The sequence below is a fragment of the Ziziphus jujuba genome, chromosome 2 (genome assembly GCF_031755915.1).
Source record: "Ziziphus jujuba cultivar Dongzao chromosome 2, ASM3175591v1".
NCBI classification, from domain to species: domain Eukaryota; kingdom Viridiplantae; phylum Streptophyta; class Magnoliopsida; order Rosales; family Rhamnaceae; genus Ziziphus; species Ziziphus jujuba.
Genome location: NC_083380.1, coordinates 4332701 through 4354981, shown reverse-complemented (window position 1 = coordinate 4354981; position 22281 = coordinate 4332701). Strand labels below are relative to the sequence as shown.

The 22281-nt window shown below is 34.2% G+C and overlaps 1 protein-coding gene and 1 long non-coding RNA gene across 17 annotated transcripts; both read right to left on the bottom strand.

Annotated features, from left to right (window-relative positions):
- Window positions 1–1265: 1265 nt before the first annotated feature.
- Window positions 1266–12563, bottom strand: LOC107417465 (uncharacterized). 16 transcript variants are annotated; one of them, XR_009635495.1, is made up of 9 exons: window positions 12420–12563; window positions 12101–12326; window positions 11250–11321; window positions 11070–11124; window positions 7379–10757; window positions 6871–6931; window positions 4238–6430; window positions 3764–3854; window positions 2575–3608 (listed from the first exon to the last, which is right to left on the bottom strand). XR_009635495.1 is itself a non-coding variant. In XM_060814006.1 (8 exons), exons 2-8 carry the CDS (start codon window positions 12135–12137, stop codon window positions 5958–5960), a joined length of 357 nt encoding a protein of 118 aa, XP_060669989.1. In that variant the 5' UTR covers window positions 12138–12326; window positions 12420–12563; the 3' UTR covers window positions 2575–5957. The 16 variants fall into 16 exon arrangements, 4 of the variants coding, with proteins under 4 accessions (XP_048330139.1, XP_060669989.1, XP_048330138.2 ...); XR_009635491.1 differs by having other exon boundaries at window positions 2575–2862; window positions 10653–10757; window positions 12115–12326; XR_009635492.1 differs by having other exon boundaries at window positions 6398–6430; window positions 10653–10757; window positions 12115–12326.
- A 2576-nt stretch (window positions 12564–15139) lies between these two features.
- LOC125422448 (uncharacterized) lies at window positions 15140–17559 on the bottom strand. Its single transcript, XR_009635603.1, has 2 exons — window positions 16541–17559; window positions 15140–15690 (listed from the first exon to the last, which is right to left on the bottom strand). It is a non-coding gene; the product is annotated as an uncharacterized LOC125422448 (long non-coding RNA).
- Window positions 17560–22281: the final 4722 nt, after the last annotated feature.

The following is a 22281-nucleotide window of genomic DNA, read 5'->3' as shown; positions in this document are numbered from 1 at the left end:
TTTATTTTTATAAAGATGAAAAGTTTAGTTATGATAAAGTAGAAGAAAAACTAATTTTCATTTTATATGTCTCGAACTTGAAAAGCAATAAATTTATATTCTGTTTTTTTTTTTTTTGTTTCTTTTCTAGTTTCTACTAAATACTTTTACAAAAATACAGTTCTAAAAGGTTACACATGCCACAAATATCATAATGGAAATTGTTCAAGTTGTGTTACATATTATTAGATCTTTATTCTAGTAATTCTCGAAGGATATGGTATTTATCACTGTCACCTAATGAAAACAAACTCATGATATATAAGAGTTTGTAGAGAGACTTATTTTACTTCTTTTTTTTTTTAAATTTATTTATAAAAGAAACCGATAAAGATATATATGTATATACATATACATATAAGTTTGCTAAAAAGACGAACGAGATTGATTAAAGTTGGTGAGTCTCAAAAGTTTTTTTTTTTTTTCTTTTTTTAAGAAAATTTGTTTTAGAATTAAGAAATACAGTATAATTAGTTGATTTATTTGCAAAGCAAAAAACTTCTACGTAATTTTTAAGCAATTTTTGAAAGTGCAATGAATTTAAACATCCTTCTGCTGTTTTTCTAACCAAAGTCTGTATCTTCTTTTTCAACTAATTTCTTTCCCACATCATTCTACAGCTATTATACATTTTTACTGTTGAAAAAAAAATAAATAAATATTTTTTATACGCACACTATACAGGAAACACTAGTTTTTCTTTCTCCTCCCATCCATACCTATGTCCAGAAAACAATGTATGTATAAGCGAAAATGAGGAGGCTAATGCAACAGTTTGGAAAATTGAAACATGGCTATACAGGGGAAACACTTGTTTTAAAACTAAATAATAACTTCCCCTGCATATTTAATTGACTCTGAAGAAGGTAAAGAGCAAGGCAATGGGTTGGAAGCTGAGTTTCAGACAAACTCCAAATAAATGGATTTCTTGAGATGTTGCCTAGTAGTGTATGATTCAAAACACTAGCAGAATGGAGCAAGAACAATGCATTTTTAGAATGACTAGTTACTTGTGAATTAATCTGAATTTAAAAAAAAAATTAAAAATTAAATGCATTTCCTGAGAGGCTGGTGAAACAACAACTTTTATAATTAATATTTACAGTTAAAAAATTGAAAAAAAAAATTAATTCCAAGTCAATGACTTTTTTATATCAGAAAATGTGAGCCTGTCACTTTTGAAAACATGAGTAACAAACTAAAAGTTAGATTGTATGGCAAGCAAGGACAGATCTGCTCAATGACTTCATTAAGTTTACCATCAACGTAACATTAAGGGAAAAACCTTAGGCCAATACAACTTTTCTCTCGGCCACCATTGGTCTAGCATAGGACATCCATAGATTTTCAAGTAAGAAACACAGCAACTCAACACAGTAAGAAATAGACAACTCTTTAAGGTAGGTAAGATGTTCAAAAGCGCTTCCTGCTTCTAAGATTCGGAAGACAGTATTGGCAGAGTTCACATTTACATTTGCATATGTATGTGAGCGAAACTGAGTGTTTGTAGACCCCAGTGAAAACAGTTTGCGAGGAGCACTTTGCCGTAGGTAATTTCAAGATAATCCAAAATACAGGCAAACTCAACTTCGCCGTTGGACTCTTTTTTGGGCAATCCGTTATCTGCAAATTCCTAGTAGATGGAAATGCAGTGTCTACATAGCGACTTCTTGTAATAGAGGCCACCAGCTGTTGACAACCTGTGATCCTGAGATTTTTCAAAAATGGAAGATAAAATGGCCAAGCTAGATTCCAAAAGGTTTGTGAATGAAAACCAGGTCTTTTGGGAAATCTAGACAATGCACAGATGACAAGGACAATGATTGAAAGAGATACAATGGAGCACAAATGCAATATTATGATTAGTTTTTATCTCAAAGAGTAAAACCATATGGTTAATTAAAATATAACAGACTAAATTTGAAAATGGATCCTCAAATTCTGAAACTCTGTTCATAATCTCTCAATGTTATTTTACATGAAAAAGTAGTAAATGAGTGTACATCTCCATTGTTTGTTCACCTCAATTAGTCAAGAAGCATCCTAAATGTTTTGCTGCTGGTGGATTCCTTTTTTGCTTATGCTGTTATGTTAATTCAGTGATTTTAACCTTATTTAAATGCTACCTAAAACTTGAGTAAAAAAGAAGTAACTTCTTTTAGTGCGGCAATTAAATAGGCCATTAGAATGGTCCAAATTATATAGAAAGGTTTGACCAAAGAGAACACAGTAACTTGTATGAGTGTCAGTTTCTTAGTTGACTGCAAAGACACTGGTTATGTGTTCTGAAACTTCTGATTAAGTCACAAATGGTACATATTGAATACAAAGTTTAGTAATGCCATATGTGGTTTTACACTCTAAACATGTCCTCTCTTGTCCTTGAAGACAGTGGTAGTGTTTGATGATTTTAGATACTTGTTATTTTGCTTTTCAAAGTAATGGTCACATTTTAAACTCTTTTTAGTGGAAGATAATTTTAATAAAGACTAGAGGTGAACCTTCTATCATGGCACTGAAATACTTTCTAACATGTAAAGGAAAATGCATGTTCACAGCTAGAACTGAATTACAATATCTTCTGCTACAAGTCATGCAAGAACAAAATTAAACAAAAAAGTGACAAATGCCATCATGAAAGTTTTATTACACAATTAAATTCTAATAGTTATTCAATAAGATTAGCGTTTTTTCTTGGTATGCTGCAGATACTCCAATAATCAAAATTTAATAATCAAGGTTCCACCAGTTGTTGGTATGAGCCATAGTGAAATCAGGCGGATTCGTTCAGGCCAATCGAAGATTAGTCAGCAAATTATAGCCCTGTCAAGAATTCTTGAAGTTATAAAAAGTAATGACACACATTTATCTCTATGCTTCCAAAGATTATGCACAAAAATTTCTGGAGTTAGAAACATAAAGAGAAGGACAAACAGCGAGATTTGATAGAAGGAAAGAGGCACCAAAACAAGACTATCACATGGAAGACAACTCTAAAAAGCATCAAGTAACCTATTAATTTCATAAGGAGATGCTAGTTGCAACACAAGTATAATACCTAGTTGCAACATAAGTATAATACAAGATAGGTACATTGGTGCAACAGCCAAAGAAGCAGATCTTACAAATAGCAGCAGATAACCTATTACTGGCAGTACCCCGCTGTCATATGCTTTAAACATCCTCTAATTTCGTGCAGAAAAACCGGCAGTCTTAGGTTGAAGCTGGTATAAAATAAATAATTGTCCTTTCCTTAATGTGTGATATGGAGTTTTTGTCACCTCTATGAACTAAGGAAGTTCATCTTTAGGAACTCAAATATCTAAAATGCAATCAGTTTTGCAGGGATGCTAACTGCAATAGACAAGAGCCACATGTTGAATAGCTATGAAAAGTAGAGGACACAAAAACACCAACAACCATGTGCTGGGATTACAGAAAATGAAGTTTCATAGTTTCTTGGATATGGACTCAATTCCCAGTTCCCACAACCACTTTGAAACAATCAAAGAATCTGTGGCAGCAGGTATTAATTACCGGAAGACTGAAATGGTGAAGATGAGCTAAAGCTGTATTTCAAAACCGAAAAGAGTTCGGTTATTGAATCAGCTAATTTGAATAACAAAAGTTTGCTTCCAGAATCATAAATTATATTAAGAGAAGTTAGAAATGAGACATTATCACAAGTTAGTTATGATAGAAAAGGAAAGAATGTGCAACATACCAAGATCAAAATAAGAAATTCACCGCGTTTTCTTTTTCTCTGTTTGGGACTTTAGAGGCAGATAACAGAGGATATTATTACAGGATATGGACTGCATAAAAATGAGTATCGAACATTATATGAAGTATAACTACATCTATGTAAAGAAAATATAAGTGAATCTTACTCAGTTCCGATTACAACGAGAGCATATATATTATACAACGGTTTGAAAAACAAAAAGCCTCAAAAAGAAAATAGTTTGAACTGGAAAACCCTAGTTAGAGATCTTTCTTACTAAGGCGATACATTATATGACAAGCAGGGAAACATGCATGTTTTGATCATATGAGTTGTAGTTAAGGACATAGTAAGTTAGGTAGTCAAAAAGGAAAGAGAAATGAGAAGAACTTCTTCTGGTAAGCTATGCAGGTGATGGCAGAAAGAAAGATGTTTTAGATTGTAGAAACTCAATCGAAATCCCTTATCCCTCACCTAAGGAAATAGCTTCAGGTTTTGGAGCATTGTGACTTTCAATTATCCTAAAGTTTCCAATAATAAAAGATATTCCATTAAGCATTCCCCTTTTAGCCTTGGACAGTGTGACAACTCAAGCTCCTAGAAAACTCCACAACCTTCTTCTATGTTCACCATTTACCACTCCCTCCACCCCGCAATTCTTGAAAATTCCAAGCAATTTAACAACTTGAATGGTTTACTTATCACACAAGGAGAATAAATCACCATCATCACCAGCATCACTGTAAAAGTCATCGCCTATTCTCTCCAACAAATCAAAACTATTAATGATGAGATATTCCAAGGTAGCGGTCCCGGTGCAGGCAACTGATCTTAGAGTTAAGAAATATAGTACAATCACTTAGTTTTATTTATTTCTAGAAACAAGAAATTTGAAAAAAAATATATATATATATTATCTAAAGAATTTCCTAAGCTTAACCAAGTGGTAAAACCACTGAAAATAGGCGCCATGTCCTGCCTCTCCTTCACTTTAGAATATATTTCCTGTCTTTCCTTTTTTCTTTCCACAACAATTTATATGCAATTGTTTTGAAACCTTCATTAAGCTTAGGGAATTGTTTTCTTTTTCTTTTCGTCCAAGCATTAAGGCTTATGATATAAATTGCTGCTCCATTTACAAATAAATAAAAGTATATACATCTATATATATATATATATATATAGCTTTTGTGACAGAATTTGATTTTATTGTCAGAATTTTGTGACTTAAAAAAACAAAAAAAATCTTCTAGTGAAACCCTCTAGACATAAATATGGAATGGAATAACGGACATATATTTATATGCTTTGTAAGCAAAGAATACAAAATCATGATTTATTACAGACGAAAGACAGTTTGTTAATATAAACTAGAGCTTCCCCTTCATATTAACTGACTTTGAAAAAGATCAATATCAAGCCAAAAATGTGGTTGAATCTGAACTCAAATTTAATTGGTCAAGTGCAGCATTGTGTTTGTGTTTGTTGTAGGCTCTTCTAATTTCCAAGAAAAGCTATATAGCAAAAACCATCATCAATAACTAATGGCACAGAACCTCCAAGTATTGTGTTTGTTGTAGGCTCTTGCTAGCTCTTCTTCTTCTTTAAATATTTTCCCAAAAAAAAGGGGTGAGAGAGAAATAAGAGGGTACAAAAGGAATGATCTAACAGGACAAAAAAAATTGTACGTTTTGGCATGATTTAACTTCCATTAGCAAGGTTAAAATTTTGCATATCCGTACAAACAAACAAGAACTGGGTCCATACCCAGCTACTCTCTTTGTGTGGGTTCAAATTCAAACCAATATTTAGTGAAAGATAACTTACATAATAATTAATTTGACATATTTTTTGTATGAAACAATTCGCCATTCTTCACACCATTTTCAACTTAATCTTTTCCCATTTCAATGCAGAAAATTCAATACCATGGTATTAAAAATAATAATAATAATAATAATCGTACATACATATGCAAAAATATCGAGTCGAATGGGTGGACAAATCTCAGGCCTACTTTGGAAGTTGGGTCACACGGCTCATTGCCATATCGAGTCAAATGAGTGGACCAATCTTAAGCCCACTTTGGAAGGTGGGTCACACAGCTCATTGCCATATCGAGTCAAATGAGTGGACGAATCTTAGGCCCACTTTGGAAGCTGGGTCACAAGGCTCATCGGCCCATATGCCTTTGCTAGTCCACTATAGTGGTTTGTGTATCAAAACAGTATACTGTCATGTTCTTTTATTAAAAAAAAAAAATGCATTTTTTGTAAAGTAATAATAATAATAATAATATTAAATTGCATATTGCAACAATAGTAGCTCTATAAAAATCTGTCAAGATTTTAAATTATTAGTGAGTTTTTTTTTTTTTTTTCTCGACACAGTAATATTGTATTAAAAATAATTGACTTTTGACTATCCTCTAAACTTTTCAAATCATAGAAAAAACAAATTCTTAAAATAGTGTGGAAAAAAGTTTGTAAATGACTAACGGCAGAATAACAAATGCATTCGTATTTGTTCTGATTTATCTATAACTGCAGGGTTGTGCCAGAGTGAGAACATGAACTGCAGTTAAATGGATACTGATATCTACTTTTATAAAGCTAAAGAAGAAGAGAATCTTACTTGATTGTTTTTTGATTATCAAAAGCGAACCACCTACAATGACAATGAAAGCATGTATATTAACACTTCCAAAAGTAAGTCTCAAATTGAAATTAATTCAAACAGGAAGTTGTAAATTGAGGACCTTTCTTTCTAATAAAGTACAGTTTATAAAAAGCGTGATAACCATATGAATTTCAAACTTAGTAAAGGAAAATTATTAGGTGGATAGATACAAACATCTGAATCAGATTAGATGTTTAACTGTATTTATGCTTTGGAAGAGATTAGAGGAGACATTTCAGCAGGCAACAAGAGAAAAAAAAAAAAATTTGAATTATCTCTAATAGAAAGCAGGTTAATAATGAGTGATGTATTTTTCAATTCATTTGAAAATAATTAAAAAATTAAAATTAAATTAAAAAATTTAAAAAAATTAAAAAAAAAAAAAAAAGACTAAAGGCATGATATCAAAGAATGTAGAATAATAATACCTGAACATTTTTTGTAGAAGATGGACATGTCTATTCCCAGGAAAATCTGAATATGGATGATCTGTATATATCAAGAATTGTAAATGATGGAAGATAATAAGGTAAGTACTACATTGATTGCAATTGATAAACATGTATCATCAAGTATTTTCCATTGATCAACCTTAGACATGATTCTCCGGATACAAACTTAGCCAAATCCTTAAACCAAAACTCAAATAAAATGTTTTAAACAGAGTCCAACCACTCCTCTAAACTCATTTTAGGTGGCTTAGTTCAATCCGAGTACGTTTGTAACCTGATCTATCCCAAACAATCTTTCATATTGCAATCCAGCTAGACATGATGAACCAAAATACTTTATCGTTGATTCCATACATTGATTAAATGACTGAGGCGATGTCATTTGAATGAATAAGGTGTAAAGTCATTGAACTGTGGAATATATAAATGAAAAAAATAAAACTTCAAATCATTACTACCTTCTAGAATCACAAAGTCATATTACCTTATTGGTGAATTTGGTGGGTGTTCATCGAAATCATCATCATCCTTAGAGTTATAATCATCATCCTTGGAATAATGGCCTCAATTTGTTCAAGTATATAATACCATCTCATCAAGGCCTCAATTTTGTATAGAGGACTATGTGCTGGTTTGATTTTTTTCAGCCTATGGTTAGCAAAACAAACTATGGAAGCCAAACCAATACTGTCGGTTCGAGTTGGAATTGACAAAATATTCTAGTGAAGGAAATAAAAAGACAATAATATATTTTTTAAAATAATAGAAGCCAAAAGTTATTGCAATGCGCTTCTTATTGGTAAATTTGGTGGGTGTTCAGCCAAATCGTCATCATCTTTGGAATAGTGCCTTAATTTATTCAAGCATATGATACCATCTCATCAGGGTCTTCTATATAGATTTTATATAGAAAAGTAAGTGCTAGTTTTATTTTTTATTTTTTTGCCTATGGTTAGCTAAACAAAGATATTGTTGGTTCGAGTTGGAATTGACAAAGAAAATCTTTGTATTCTAGTGAAGTAAATAAAAAGACAATAATTTTTATTTTTTTTTAAATAATAGAAGCCAAAAGTTATTGCAATTGAATTTACAATGAATGTACATTACACATATACTTAAAAGGAAAAAAAATCAAAATATCAAAAACTCCCCCTCCCTTTCTTTAACTTTCTACTTTTCCTCCCTTCTATCTTCATCTCTCTACTTACTTTCTCTTCCATTTTTTTCTCTATTTTCCTCCATTTCTTTAGTTTTCAGCATTCTATCTCCACTTTTATATACTCTACCTTCCTTCCCTTTACTTTTTCACTTAAATCATATTATCCATCTACATTTTGTCTTCACTCTCTCTTTTAATTTCTCTCTTATTTACATTTCTTTCCACTTTTTCTTACACCTTCCACCATTTTCTTCATCTACACTTTCTCTACACTTCTAACACTTCCTCCATAGACCTCTAATCTCTTATTATCTTTTAAACTTTCTATCACCACTTTCTCTTGGTACACTTTTCCCACTACATTCGCTTTCTAATTAATCTAGCTCCTCATTCTAGTTTCTTTCTCCATTTGGCTATTGCCACAAAGTAAACAATTTATTCCACAAGCTATCAATACTTTCTTATAAAATCCTACTTGATGTCCTTGATTATATCAATTAATTACAGCCAAGTGTTCTCCTAGATTAAATTTTTTAACGTTTTAGTACATTTCTATTCATTTTGATAATTATTAAAAATAACCATCCAGCACGTCTTTTATCCTTTTTTCTTTCTTTTTTTTTTTCTTTTTTTCTTTTTTTGAAAATCGCAAGTCTTTTATCTTTAAGATTATGAGCTATATTATATGTAATGAAAGAATTTCCCAGAAATTTTAATGATATTAAAATTTAGAATATATATTACTTTAGAGTATGTATTAAATATACAAGTAATTTTCCTTCAAAAATAAAATAAAATACATAAGTTTTTTAATAAAAGAATAAAAATATATATTAAAATTTAGCAATATCCATTTAAAAAATATAAAAATTTTGCTGATTTCTTACTTTAGCTACTAGCTTCTTAACATTTTCTTTCTTAACATCCAGTTTATAGGTTACATGTTTTTTCACTTTCTTAAAAGAGCTTTTTTAATGAAAGAGTAAAAATATATATTAAAATTTAGCAATATTCCTTTTAAAACAATATCAAAATTTTGTTGATTTCTTACTTTAGCAATTACTTTTCTTAATATTCTTTACATCAAGTTCATTCTCCTTTACTTTCCTAGCTTGTGCATTTGGATTTCAGTCTTTTGAATTTTTTCTGTTACATTCAATGTTTTTTTAGTTTTTGTTATAATAAAAAAATAAAAAATAAAAATTCTTAACTTGTCTTTTTCAAAAAAAAAATAAAAAAAAAAAATTCCACTTTTGGGGAAAAAAAAAAAAAAAAACTGTCTTTAATTTCTTATAAATTTTTATCACTACATGCATCGTTTACTTCACAATTTCTAAATTGTTTACTGGGTGGTTTCTTAATGTTCAATTTTTATTTTTATTTTTAATTTTGTATATATTATAATAGTAGGTTGTTTATTATGTTTAAATTTTTTTAAGGACATCAAAACTAAGCATTGATAGTTTACTTCACAATTTCTAAATTGTTTACTGGGTGGTTTTTTAATGTTCAATTTTTATTTTTATTTTTAATTTTGTATATATTATAATAGTAGGTTGTTTATTATGTTTAAATTTTTTTAAGGACATCAAAACTAAGCATTGATAGCATACGGAATAAATAATTTTCGAAAGCAAACTAGAAATAAAGTGCATAGAGAAATTAACAAGAGAAAAATAGTACAAAAAGTGAAAGAAAAAATGCAGCAAGAAAAAGTAAAAAAGAAACAGAGTAGAAAACTAGAAAGAAAGTAGAGGGTGTTGTTGAGAAAGAACTAGAGAAGAAAAAGGGGGTAAAAGTATAAAGAAAAAGCAGTGAGAAAAAGTAAAGAGATTACAAAAAAGAGAAAGTAAAGAAAAAGCCAAATAGAGAAATAAACTCAAGCGAGAAAGGATACAGAGAAAGAGGAGAGGGAAAAGCAGAAACAAAATGCAGAGATAGAAAGAGAGTGAAATTGGAGAGAGAAAAAAATTGAAAGGGAAAGAAAGCAAATGAGAGACATGAAGAGAGGGACACATAGCACACCAACCCACACAAGAGAAGAAGAGAACCTTGGCCAATCCCCGCGCATTTCTCTTCACCCAAACACCCAAAATTTCATTTGTTTTATTATTAAACAGAGTTATTTTTACAAACTTTCTTATTTACATGGCCCTGACTTGTTTTTCTAATTTGTATGCAACATAGAAGCATTAAGCAGATGTTGACAATCCAATCAGGAAACAGTTGTCAAAATGTGCAGCTATTACTTATAAAACAGACAGACAAGTAAATTACTTATAAAATCACAAATATGAGGCATCTCAAGAATGGATATCATTGAGGATAAGAAATATTCATCTAACATAAAGATTTACACACTGTATATGAATTTATGTAATATCTAAAATGAAGTTGACAAACTCTTTTGTTATTTTTCTTATTGTTTTGACACAACGTTTCTTCATATTGAAACAACAATAAAATCCAAATGAGTATTTTTGTAAGAAATTAAAATCCAATGTAATATGAGAAAATAATTTAAATTATGGGAGATGCTTAAGGAATGTATAGCAAATAAAATTTCGCACCTCAACAAGGATTAAGAGTGTAAATTCACCTTCGTAACAAGTTTGGAGAACAATGAGATATGCGAAGCCAAATTTCTAACGTGGACAGGATATATCAGCACTTGATCATACTGACAAGGGATTTTGACCCCCCACTGAAATGAAATTAATAGTACGTTTAAGAAACTGTTCCGAAATGGTAAATCTGGGTATTAAAGAATCTTAATCAAAGGTCAGATAATGTGAATCTACCAAACATCTCAGCATATCAATAAAAAAAGAAAAGGACACAAAAGCCAAATAACAATCGAAGCATTCATTACCAACCAGTTTCTTTGAATCTCAATGGAGGGAACACATGAACTGAAAATCTCTATTATCATGACTTACATCCATGCAGAAGTTGGAATCGTATAAAAGGGATAAACATCAAAAGTAAAGGTCAATTGGAAAGGAGATTTGCTTACCAAATGGTCAGAGATTGCATGCATGCAATGATCCTTAGTCTTCACCGATGCAATCCTGAGCCACAACTTTATTAATGAAATAATGAAAAAAGAGAGATAAACAATGAGCAAGGAAAAACATAAAAAATGAGAAAGAAACTGGCGCGTTTGCTGATTATGATTTTTGGGAATGAACAATACCTGAGATATTGTTTAGGTTCTGCAAGATCTGATTTACAGGATTTTGCCTTAGGAACAGGAAGAAGGCACTCCCTGCAATACGAATTTACATTTGAAAACCATCATATATTACAGAACAGAAAACAACTTCAAATAAGTAAGGCTTATGACTTTATGAGCACAAGAGATGGAATGCATCGAGCAACTTTCTTCTTCCATAACACAAGGATTACATAAATGATACTATGATAACTCATATTAGATTCCTTTTTAACCTTTTTCCCAACATTTTGTGGCTAATATGGATGCAATCGGTTTATAAATTGTTTTTCGAGGAATCAGATGGCCACGGCAAGATTCTGACAGAGTTCGACAACCAAAAGCAAGTTTCCCAAGATCAAAACTTGGCACAGTTATTATAAAATCAAACTAACAGAAATTGAATAACCAAGGAAAAAAATAAATAACCAACAGGTAAGAACTAATATATCTAAGGCCTTAAGAGGAAAAATAAAAGTTCCTGTTTTGTTAAACTAAATCAATCGTAAAGAAAATGAAAACAAAACCCTAATTTGCTCTTTGCCAAGTAGATTCCAAACTCCAAACAAAACCCAATTTGGCAAGAAACTCTTCAAACAAAGAAAACAAAGAAAATCGTAAACCGCTAATTCAGCTATTGGGGTCGGCTTCTCCTTTTTGGTTATTTGATTAGCCCTCAACTTTCTCACTTGTCCCAGAAAATCAGAGTTAAAAATAAAACTAATTTGATCTTCGCCTAATAGATTCCAAAATCCAAACACATAACTGATTCGGCAAATTAGGTAAGAAATTCTTCAAACAAAAGAAAACAGAGAAGTGAGGGACGAACTTACTAGAAGAGGCATACGTTTGATTTCCTGTGGAATTCATGAATATTCAAAGATCCGGGTCTCGCCCTTTGATCTATAACGACCATTGACCCAGCAAGATTGCTCTGCTTCATACCGTACGGAAGGTTTCGAGGGTTTGGTTTCCCGAGGGTTTGGTCTCGGTGGCGATTAGGGTGGGTCGGTTTTTCCTTTTTTGTTCTTTGATTTGCTTCAGCTTTCTCTGTTTGCCCTGAAAATCAGAGTCAAATTTTCTCACTTAGGATGATAAAAAAAAAAAAAATTGAAAAAAAAGCCAAATTACAACATTAGGGCCCGAACTTACGAGTAGGGGCATAGATGCGACCGATTTCGTAACCAAAACCACCCATCTCCTTGGTGGGTGGAGCCCGATTCCTCAGCCATCATCGCCATTTTTTTAACAAAACATTAGGGTTCCTGAGAATGCGAATTGAAGGGGAATGTACATTGTCTCTCAACGGTCAAATGTTTCAAATTTTGGAAATTTTTGAAACGTCACCGTTTTGACACTTGCATTTACGCATTTTCCTTTATTCTCTTAAATGCTAATGATACATGCATTTATGAAATAACTAGGAATTTATTTCAAAAAAGAATATAAATGAATTAGAAATGTTCTTCTAGAGTTTGAAAATAGAACTATTTTTCAATAAATAATTATTATTTATAAAATAGATAGATATAGTTTTTTTTTTTAAATATATTGGGTAAAATGACAAATGAATTTGCAAAAATTGGTGAGTATCAATATTTTTTTTTTCATTTTTTTTAAAAAAAATTATTTTAGAATTAAGATATATAGCATACTTGGTTTTTTCTTTTTTTCTTTTTTAATTTTTTTGAAACCAGAAACTTGAAAAAATAATATTATTTAAACAATTTTTGCTAATATAAAGAGTTTTCACACCCCTTTCTTTCTTTAACATCATGATATATACCCTTTTATTTATTTATTTATTTATTTTTCAACCCATTTTAGTTTTTATGTTTCATCATTCTATACACTTTAATGTTAGAAAAAGCTTTTGTACCTTCGTTCAATGGTAAAATCAATAGAAACATATTATTTGTTTTGAATTCAACTAGATCTGGATGATACTTGGTCCAATGGTAAAATCAATAAAGATATACCGTTTGTTTTGAATTCAACTAGATTTAGATGAAATCCCTTTTTCCTTTAGTAAGCATTAAGGCTATATCCAAAATGGTATATATATATATATATATAATAGAAAATGCAATTGTTTGGAAACCTTTATTAAGGTTAAGGAATTGTTATCTTTTTCTTTCCATCCAAGCATTAAGGCTTATGCTACAAATTGCTGCTCGTTTATTACGCAAACTATATATCTATATGTCTTTTGTGACAGAATTTGATTTTATTGTCACAAAAAACTTATTGTTCCAGTGGCACCCTCCAGGCATACATATGTAATGACATAATTTATGTTTATATATATGCTTTTTAGCATAGAATACAAAATCATGTTTTATTACAGAGGAAGGAAAATTTTTGAATGTAAAGAACAGCTTCCCCTGGACATTAATTGACTTGAAGAAGATCAATACCGAGCTAAAAATGTGGTTGAACCTGAAAGGAAATTTAGTTGGTCCAGTGCAGCATGATAGAGTAGATTCACCTACACGTAAACACCAATGGTAAAAACAAAGAATAAAATGAATTATTACCAAAAGAGAGGCCACAAAACCGCTATTACATGGCAAATTGAATCTCAAACAAAGATTGTGTTACTTTACTGATTTATTAAGGATACCCAGAATCATACCTTAATAAGGGCAAGAGTTTAATTATGATTTTAAGTACAATGTTGTGATGTGCTTCAAATGTTCCCAAAAATTTTAACAGAAAATTTGATTGAAGGTGATATAAAATATGCATCTTTTCATTATTATTGCGTATTTCTGATTTTTACCTGAATGAATGGAGAAATACCATCTTTCGAAAATTGAACATACGAAAAACAAATTTGATTATGCAGGGGATGCTTACTCCAAATATACCAAAGCTAAAAGTTGAATGGCTGTGAAAAGTGGGAAGTTGATCAAACCACAGCGATTAATTCCGAATAACAGTTTGTAATAATCAAAGAGTCTGTGATAGTAGATAATACATATCAGAACACTAAAATGGTCAAGAAGAGCTAGAAGCAAATCTCAAGACCATAAAGCCTTCCTATATTAAATAACTAAATTTTGCTTCCAGCTGTGCAAATTACAACTGAGAGAACTTGGACATGAAATCTCATTACAAGGTAGTTGAAATAGTGAGGAAAATTTTTGTAATAGACCAACAGCATAACTTTAGGATGGATAACATAGCCTTGCATTGATGTTCTACGGTGAATCTTTTCTCACAATTAAAGCAAAAAGTTATAAAGAAACATTGTTATAAAGAGGAAACACTGTTTTGACTGTTTTGGAATGTACACAATAACTTCCCCTGCATATTCAATCCAAAAAAAAAAAAAAAAAAAAACAAAAAAAGGAAAAACAGAAAAAGGAGTAGAACTTCCCCTCATATGAACTGACTCTGAAGAAGGTAAGGAGCAAGCCAATGTGTTAAAAGTAAGAAGCTGAGTTTCAGACAAAGTCCAAATAAATGAATTTCATGACTCATGAGACGTTGTCTAACTAGAAAACACAAGGCGCAACCTGTAGGGATGTAGATGTTGATGTTAATATTCCTTACTACTGGCGAAGAATATTTTTCTAAGATCACAAAAAAAAAAAAAAAAAAAGGCATGTATACATTTAAAACATGATAGCGAATGAAGAATGAACAATGATTTTTAGAATGACTAGTGACTTGCGAATCAGTATATATAAATAAAAGCGTCTCCTGAGAGGCAGGTGAAACAACAACTTGCATAAGTAATACTTACAGTTAGAATAAAAAAAAAAATTCCAAGTCCATGATATTTTGATCAGAAATGGGATCCAGTCACTTTTGGAAAGAGAAATTACAAATTGAAAATTTGTTTGTATGGCAAATAGGGATGGACGAATCTGCTCAATGCACAGCTCATCATCAATCTTAACACATTAGGGAAAAACCTTGGGCAAATACTACCCCTTTTCTCATCGCATTGCCACCATTGGTTTGGCAACGGACATCCATAGATTTTCAAATAAGAAATATACAAGTGGGCAGCCCTTCTTCTGGCAAGCACTGCAACTCGTCACTGTAAGAAATGGACAACTCTTTAATGTTGAAAACCCTTTCTGCTTAAGGATTAAGATTTTGAAAACGGTATAGGCAGAGTTCAACCACATAATCTCGGAGCAGACCCTACTCTGAAAACAAATCCAAAACATCTTCACATTTACATTTGCATAGTATATGAGCAAAACTGACTGTTTGGAGACCTCAATGAAAATAGTTCGCGAAGAGCGATTTGCAGCTGGTAATTTCAAGTGAACCTAATTACAGGAAAATCCAAATTCTCCATTGGACTAAACTTTTTGGGAAACCTGTTGTCTTCAAATTCCTAAGAGATGAAATGCAGCACCCGCATATTGACATCTTGTAAATGAGGCCACCAACTGTTGACATCCTGCGATCTCAAGATTTATCAAAAATTGAAAGATAATCAGGCAAGACAAGTGCTAAGCAAGATTCTAAAAGGCTTAAGAATGAAAACCTGATTTGGGAAATCTAAAAAATACCTAGATAACAAGGAAAATCTTTAAAAGAAGATATGATGGAACACAAATTCAAGATTATGATAGGTATTCATCCCAATAAACAAAACCGTATGGAAAATTGAAATGAAAGAGACAATTAATGAATTGAAATTGTATACTCAAATTCTGAAACTCTGCTCATAAACTTCTTTCTATTATATTTCGTGAAAAGTGGTAATGAGCATACAACCTCCATTGTTTGTCCACCTCAATTAGTTAAGATGCATACAAAATGTTTTGCTGTGGTGGATTCTGCCTTATCAAAAAAAAAAAAAAAAAAGCTGATTTTAACCATCTTTTTATACTCCATAAAACTTGAGTAAGGAGGAAGTAACTTCTTTTGGTGCAGCAAGTAAATAGGCAATTGGAATGGTCCAAATTATGTAGAAAGATCTCTGATCAATGAGAACACGCAAGGTTGTCTAAGTCTCAGTTTCATAGTGAATTTCCAAACACAGTGGTTTTGTCTTCTCATTAGGGCACAAATAGAACATATTGGCTAAAAGTTATGTCATATATGGTTTTGCACTCTTAACATGTCCTCTTTTGTCCCTGAAGGCTGTGGTTGTGTTGGTTGATTTTAGCTACTTGTTATATTGCTTTTCAAACCAACAGTCGTATTTTTAGCTCTTAATACATAAAAAGTACATAAAAGTACTATCACACAGAAGACTACATACATAAAAGTACTATAAGATAGAGATGGTAGAAAAGAAATACCTGAAATGTGTATAGAGAAGGCGGACATGATTGTAATCATATTTTATGGAAATCTATGATTATGCTCGGGATGTGATGGATTTTGGGCCAATCCTCCCCTGTTTCTCTCTGGCATCGTGGCGTTAGCAATGGACAATCTCTTATCCACAACTCAAAAATGGATGCGGGCAGCCTTTCTTCTGGCAAGCACTGGAGCTGTTTGCACCCTTCAATTGACAAGTATTGAAGGGAGGTGAGTTGTTGGAAGGCCTTTCCGTGTAGGGATTTAAGGTTTGGAATATCATCTAGGTAAAGAGAAGTGAGGGAAGTGGGAAGCTGCCCTTCCTTGTCTGGAAATGTATCCACCACTTCATCTATTCCTTTGATATCTAAGGATGTAAGAGAGGTGAGCATTCCCAGATTCCACTGCGTGATGTTGCCCCGAACGAACAGCTTCGAACAACTGAAAATTTTAAGTGATTTTAAATTGGAAGGCCATCACTCTTCCAAAAGTGACACCAGTTCATCGCATTCCCGAATTTCAATTGACTGTATATCGGAGGGCAAGCTCCCTTCCGGGAATGTCTTCATTTTTTGACAAGTCCATATTCTCAATACACGCAGCGATGGGTATTGATGCCCTGAGAGTGAGGTCGCCAAGCGGTCACTTTTCCGTATCGAAAGAGTTTCCAAACACGGAAGATAATCCGGTAAGCACTCCCCTTTTAGCTTCGGACAGTTTGACAATTCAAGCTTTCTAAGGTTTGAGAAAACTCCACCACCTTCTTCTCTGTTACCTTCAACTTCCACCACTGACCACTCCATCCACTCTGCCATACATGAAAATTCCAAGCTTTTTAACGACTTGAATGGTTTAGTGATCGCAGAAGAAGAAGAAGAACCATCACTATCACTGTAAAATTCATTGCCTATCTTCTCCATCATATTAAATCCAGCAATGACGACGGATTCCAAGGAAGGTAGCTGTCCCAGTGCAGGCAACCAACAACAGTTTTTACAATCAGACAGCATTACAGATTTTGTTAGAGTTAGTGACCCGAATTCTTGTTGACCCGACCCGAAAAGCTCGCGGTGCGACCCATTTGGTGAAACTAATTTTGGAGAAAAATTTGGGGCTCTGTGGTGGAAGCGAAAGTCTTGGACCTGTTCAATTTTAGGGTTTCTTCCGTACTATATATATATCTGTATTTTTTGTTCGGCCGTGATTGGGGTTTTTAGGGTATCTCGAAATTTGGCTCACCTTGTACCAATCTTTCAATACTGGATTTGCTTCTCCCTGCCCGTGGTTTTTCCCGTCAAGGGTTTCCACGTAAATTGTGTGTTTGTTCTTCGTTTTCTTTGTTTCCATTGCTACTTGTTTTTCTCCCAATTCCGTAACAAGTGGTATCAGAGCCGCGTCGATCTATTTAGGAATTTTTTTTCTTTCGATCATGGCAACAAAGTTCGACATTGAGAAATTTGAGCGCAACATGAGTTTCTCCATGTGGCAAGTCAAGATGAAGGCGATTTTGACACAGAACGGTTTACACAAGGCGTTGGTTGGCAAGGAGCAGATGCCGTCTTCGTGGGATGCCGAAAAGAAAGCCGAGGTTGATGAGCGTGCCCTATCCACCATTCAGCTATGCTTGTCCAATGAAGTTTTGAGGGAGGTCCTTGATCAGAAGACAACAAAGGACTTATGGGACAAGTTGGAATCTTTGTACATCACAAAGAATCTCACAACGAAACTGATTGCGAAGCACCGTCTATACACCCTTTCTATGGTTGAAGGTACATCTATTAAAACACACATAGATGACTTTTCTACTATTTTGTTGGATCTGGCGAACATGGACATTAAATATGATGATGAAGACCAGGCCCTAATGCTACTGCGTTCCTTACCTCCATCGTATAAAAATTTTAGGGAGACTTTGATTTACAGTAATAAAACCCTAAAATTGGAGGACGTGAAAGCTTCTTTATATTCTAAGGAGTTGTTTGATAAGGAGTTGACCAGCAGTTCGGATAACAATAATTTTGGGAGTTCCGGAGGAGAGGGTTTGATTGTTAGAGGTAGAACATCATCTAGAGATCAAAATAACAATGGTGGTAGTCGGCCAAGATCAAAGTCAAGGTTCAGAAACCTTATTTGTCACTACTGTAAGAAAAAGGGGCACATCAAAACTGAATGTCGTAAGCTTCAGAATAAAAATAATGAAAAGAGTAAGGAACATGCCGAAGCCAGTGTCGCACATGAGGAAATTGAAGATGGAGATGTTTATTCAGTGACTGAGGATAGTTCGGGCAAGCAGGGATGGATTTTGGATTCAGCGTGTTCGTTTCACATCTGTCTCCAAAAGGACTGGTTCTCTTCTTATGTTCCGGTGGATAAAGGTGTTGTGCTGATGGGAGATGATCATCCTTGCTGTGTCATCGGCATTAGAACTGTAAGGGTGAAGATGCATGATGGAATTATCAGAACACTATCTTAGGTACGTCACGTTCCAGATATGTCTAAAAATTTAATTTCTTTATCTGCTTTGGACAAGTCTGGTTGTTCTTTTTCTGGTGGAGGTGGAGTTTTGAGGGTTCTGAAGGGTTCTTTGGTGGTGATGAAAGCTAGCCTGGTTGGTACATTATACAGGCTACAGGGTTCTGTGGTAATGGGGTCGGCTGCTGTTTCAGTGTCCATGTCAGATTCGGATGTTACTCGTTTGTGGCATATGAGATTGGGCCATATGAGTGAGAAAGGTTTGGCGATGTTGAGCAAACGGAGTTTGCTTGGTGATCGGAGTATCTCAAAGTTGGAGTTTTGTGAACATTGTGTGTTTGGGAAGCAGAAGAGAGTTAGCTTCAGTACTGGAATTCACAAAACCAAAGGTACTCTAGACTACATTCATTCAGATCTTTGGGGACCCGCACGTACTGCTTCTAAGGGTGGTGGCAGATATATGTTGACCTTCATTGATGATTTCTCCAGGAAGGTCTGGGTATATTTTTTGAAGCACAAGAATGACGTATTTGCTATCTTCAAGCAATGGAAAGCTTTAGTAGAGAAGCAGACGGAAAGAAGGGTGAAGCGCCTTCGTACAGATAATGGATTGGAGTTCTGTGATGGTGTTTTCAATGAGTTTTGTAGAAACGAAGGGATTGTTAGACATCTCACAGTTAGAGGAACTCCGCAGCAAAATGGTGTGGCTGAGCGGATGAATAGAACTCTTATGGAGAAAGTCCGATGCATGCTGTCGAATTCTGGGTTAGCACAGGAATTTTGGGCAGAAGCAGCTGCTACAGCTTGCTACTTGGTGAATCGTTCTCCATCGGCAGCAATCGATTGTAAGACTCCTAAAGAGGTATGGTCTGGAAAACCTGCTAATTATTTAGATTTGAAGGTGTTTGGATGCCCTGCCTATGTTCATGTTAATGATGGTAAGCTTGAGCCTAGATCGAAGAAGGGCATATTTCTTGGTTACCCGCAGGGTGTAAAAGGATACAGAGTTTGGCTTCTTGATCCAAAGTCATCTAAGGTTGTGATTAGCAGGGATGTTGTGTTTGATGAGATGGCAATGCTGCATCCGAAAAAGGAGCTCGTTGTTTCAGACAGTATACCAAAGCAGGTGGAGTTTAGGGTGGAGGAAGTAAGTACTTCACAGAATGGTTCAGTTTCAGGCCCATTTGAGACACCCACTCATGTGGAAGAAGAGAGAATTGAGGAGGTGCAGGAGCATTCGATTGCCAAGGATAGACCTCGCAGGGAGATCAAGAAGCCCTTTAGTTTAGCTGACTATGTCACTTTTTCTTGTGTTGCAGCACAGGAGATCGAGAGTCCCAGTGATCCTTGCAACTATTATGAAGCCATTTCATGTGAGGATTCTGCAAAGTGGTTAATTGCTATGCAGGAAGAGGTGGAGTCGCTTCATAAGAACCACACTTGGGAGTTGCCATTACCTCCAGAGGGTAAGAAGATTGTGGGATGCAAGTGGGTCTACAAAAAGAAAGAAGGCATTCCTGGTGTTGAAGATGCGAGGTACAAAGCACGTCTAGTAGCGAAGGGGTATTCACAGGTACAGGGAGTTGATTTTAATGATATATTTTCCCCTGTCATTAAACATACTTCTATTCGTGCTTTGTTAGCGCTAGTTGCTATGCATGATTTAGAGTTGGAGCAACTAGATGTGAAGACCGCTTTCTTGCATGGTGAGCTTGAGGAGACAATTTATATGCAGCAACCCGAAGGTTTCGAGGTTGAAGGAAAAGAGGATCATGTGTGTTTGTTGAAAAGGTCCTTGTATGGTTTGAAGCAATCCCCTCGTCAGTGGTACAAGCGGTTTGATGGGTTTATGGTTAGCCATGGCTATTCTAGAAGCCAATATGATAGCTGTGTGTATTTTAGGAAGTTGGAAGATGGCTCATTTATCTATTTGTTGCTTTATGTTGATGATATGCTGATAGTGGCCAAGAAGAAATCCGATATCAACAGATTGAAAGCAGAATTGAGTGGTGAATTTGAGATGAAAGATTTGGGAGCGGCAAAGAAGATTCTTGGTATGGAGATTGAGAGAGATAGATCTGCAGGTAAACTTTTCTTGACTCAAAGATCTTTTGTTGAGAAAGTTCTGGAGCGTTTTGGAATGAAGAACGCTAAACCTGTAAGTACTCCATTAGCTACTCATTTTAGATTGTCTGCTGATATGTCACCACAGTCGGATAGAGATATTGAGTATATGTCACACGTTCCTTATTCTAGTGCTGTTGGTAGTTTGATATATGCTATGGTGTGTACCCGTCCTGACATTGCACATGCTGTTAGTGTTGTGAGCCAGTATATGGCTAATCCTGGCAAACAACACTGGCAAGCTGTCAAGTGGATTATAAGGTACTTGAGAGGCACTACTAACACTTGTTTAGAGTTTGGTGGAAGTAAGGAGGGTGTAAATGGATATGTTGATGCAGATTTTGCTGGGGACCTTGATAGAAGGAGGTCCACTACTGGTTATGTATTTACTCTTGGAGATACTTCTATCAGTTGGAAGTCTGTTTTGCAAGCAACAGTTGCACTATCAACTACAGAAGCTGAATATATGGCTATAGCTGAAGCGGTGAAAGAAGCTATGTGGTTAAGGGCGTTGATAGGTGAGTTGAGCTCTGAGCAGGAGAGTACGGTCATCAATTGTGATAGTCAGAGTGCTATCTATCTCACTAAGGATCAGATGTTTCACGAGAGGACAAAACATATATATGTTCGGTATCATTTTGTACGTGATGTTATTGCTCGTGGAGATATTGTTGTTAGCAAGGTGAGTACTCATGATAATCCTGCTGACATGATGACCAAGGCACTTCCAGTAGCCAAGTTTGAGCATTGCTTGGACTTGGTTGGTATTTGTTGTTGAGCTTTGCCTTTAGGGGCTTTTGTGGAAGAGGATGACAACTTTTATCGAAGATTGGAGTTTTGTATGTTTTTCATTCCTTATATGGAATTCGTGTCAAGGTGGAGATTGTTAGAGTTAGTGACCCAAATTCTTGTTGACCCGACCCGAAAAGCTCGCAGTGCGACCCATTTGGTGAAACTAATTTTGGAGAAAAATTTGGGGCTCTGTGGTGGAAGCGGAGGTCTCGGGCCGATAGGTGATTTGGGGCTCTTTGATATCTAAGGATGTAAGAGAGGTGAGCATTCCCAGATTCCACTGCGTGATGTTGCCCCGAACGAACAGCTTCGAACAACTGAAAATTTTAAGTGATTTTAAATTGGAAGGCCA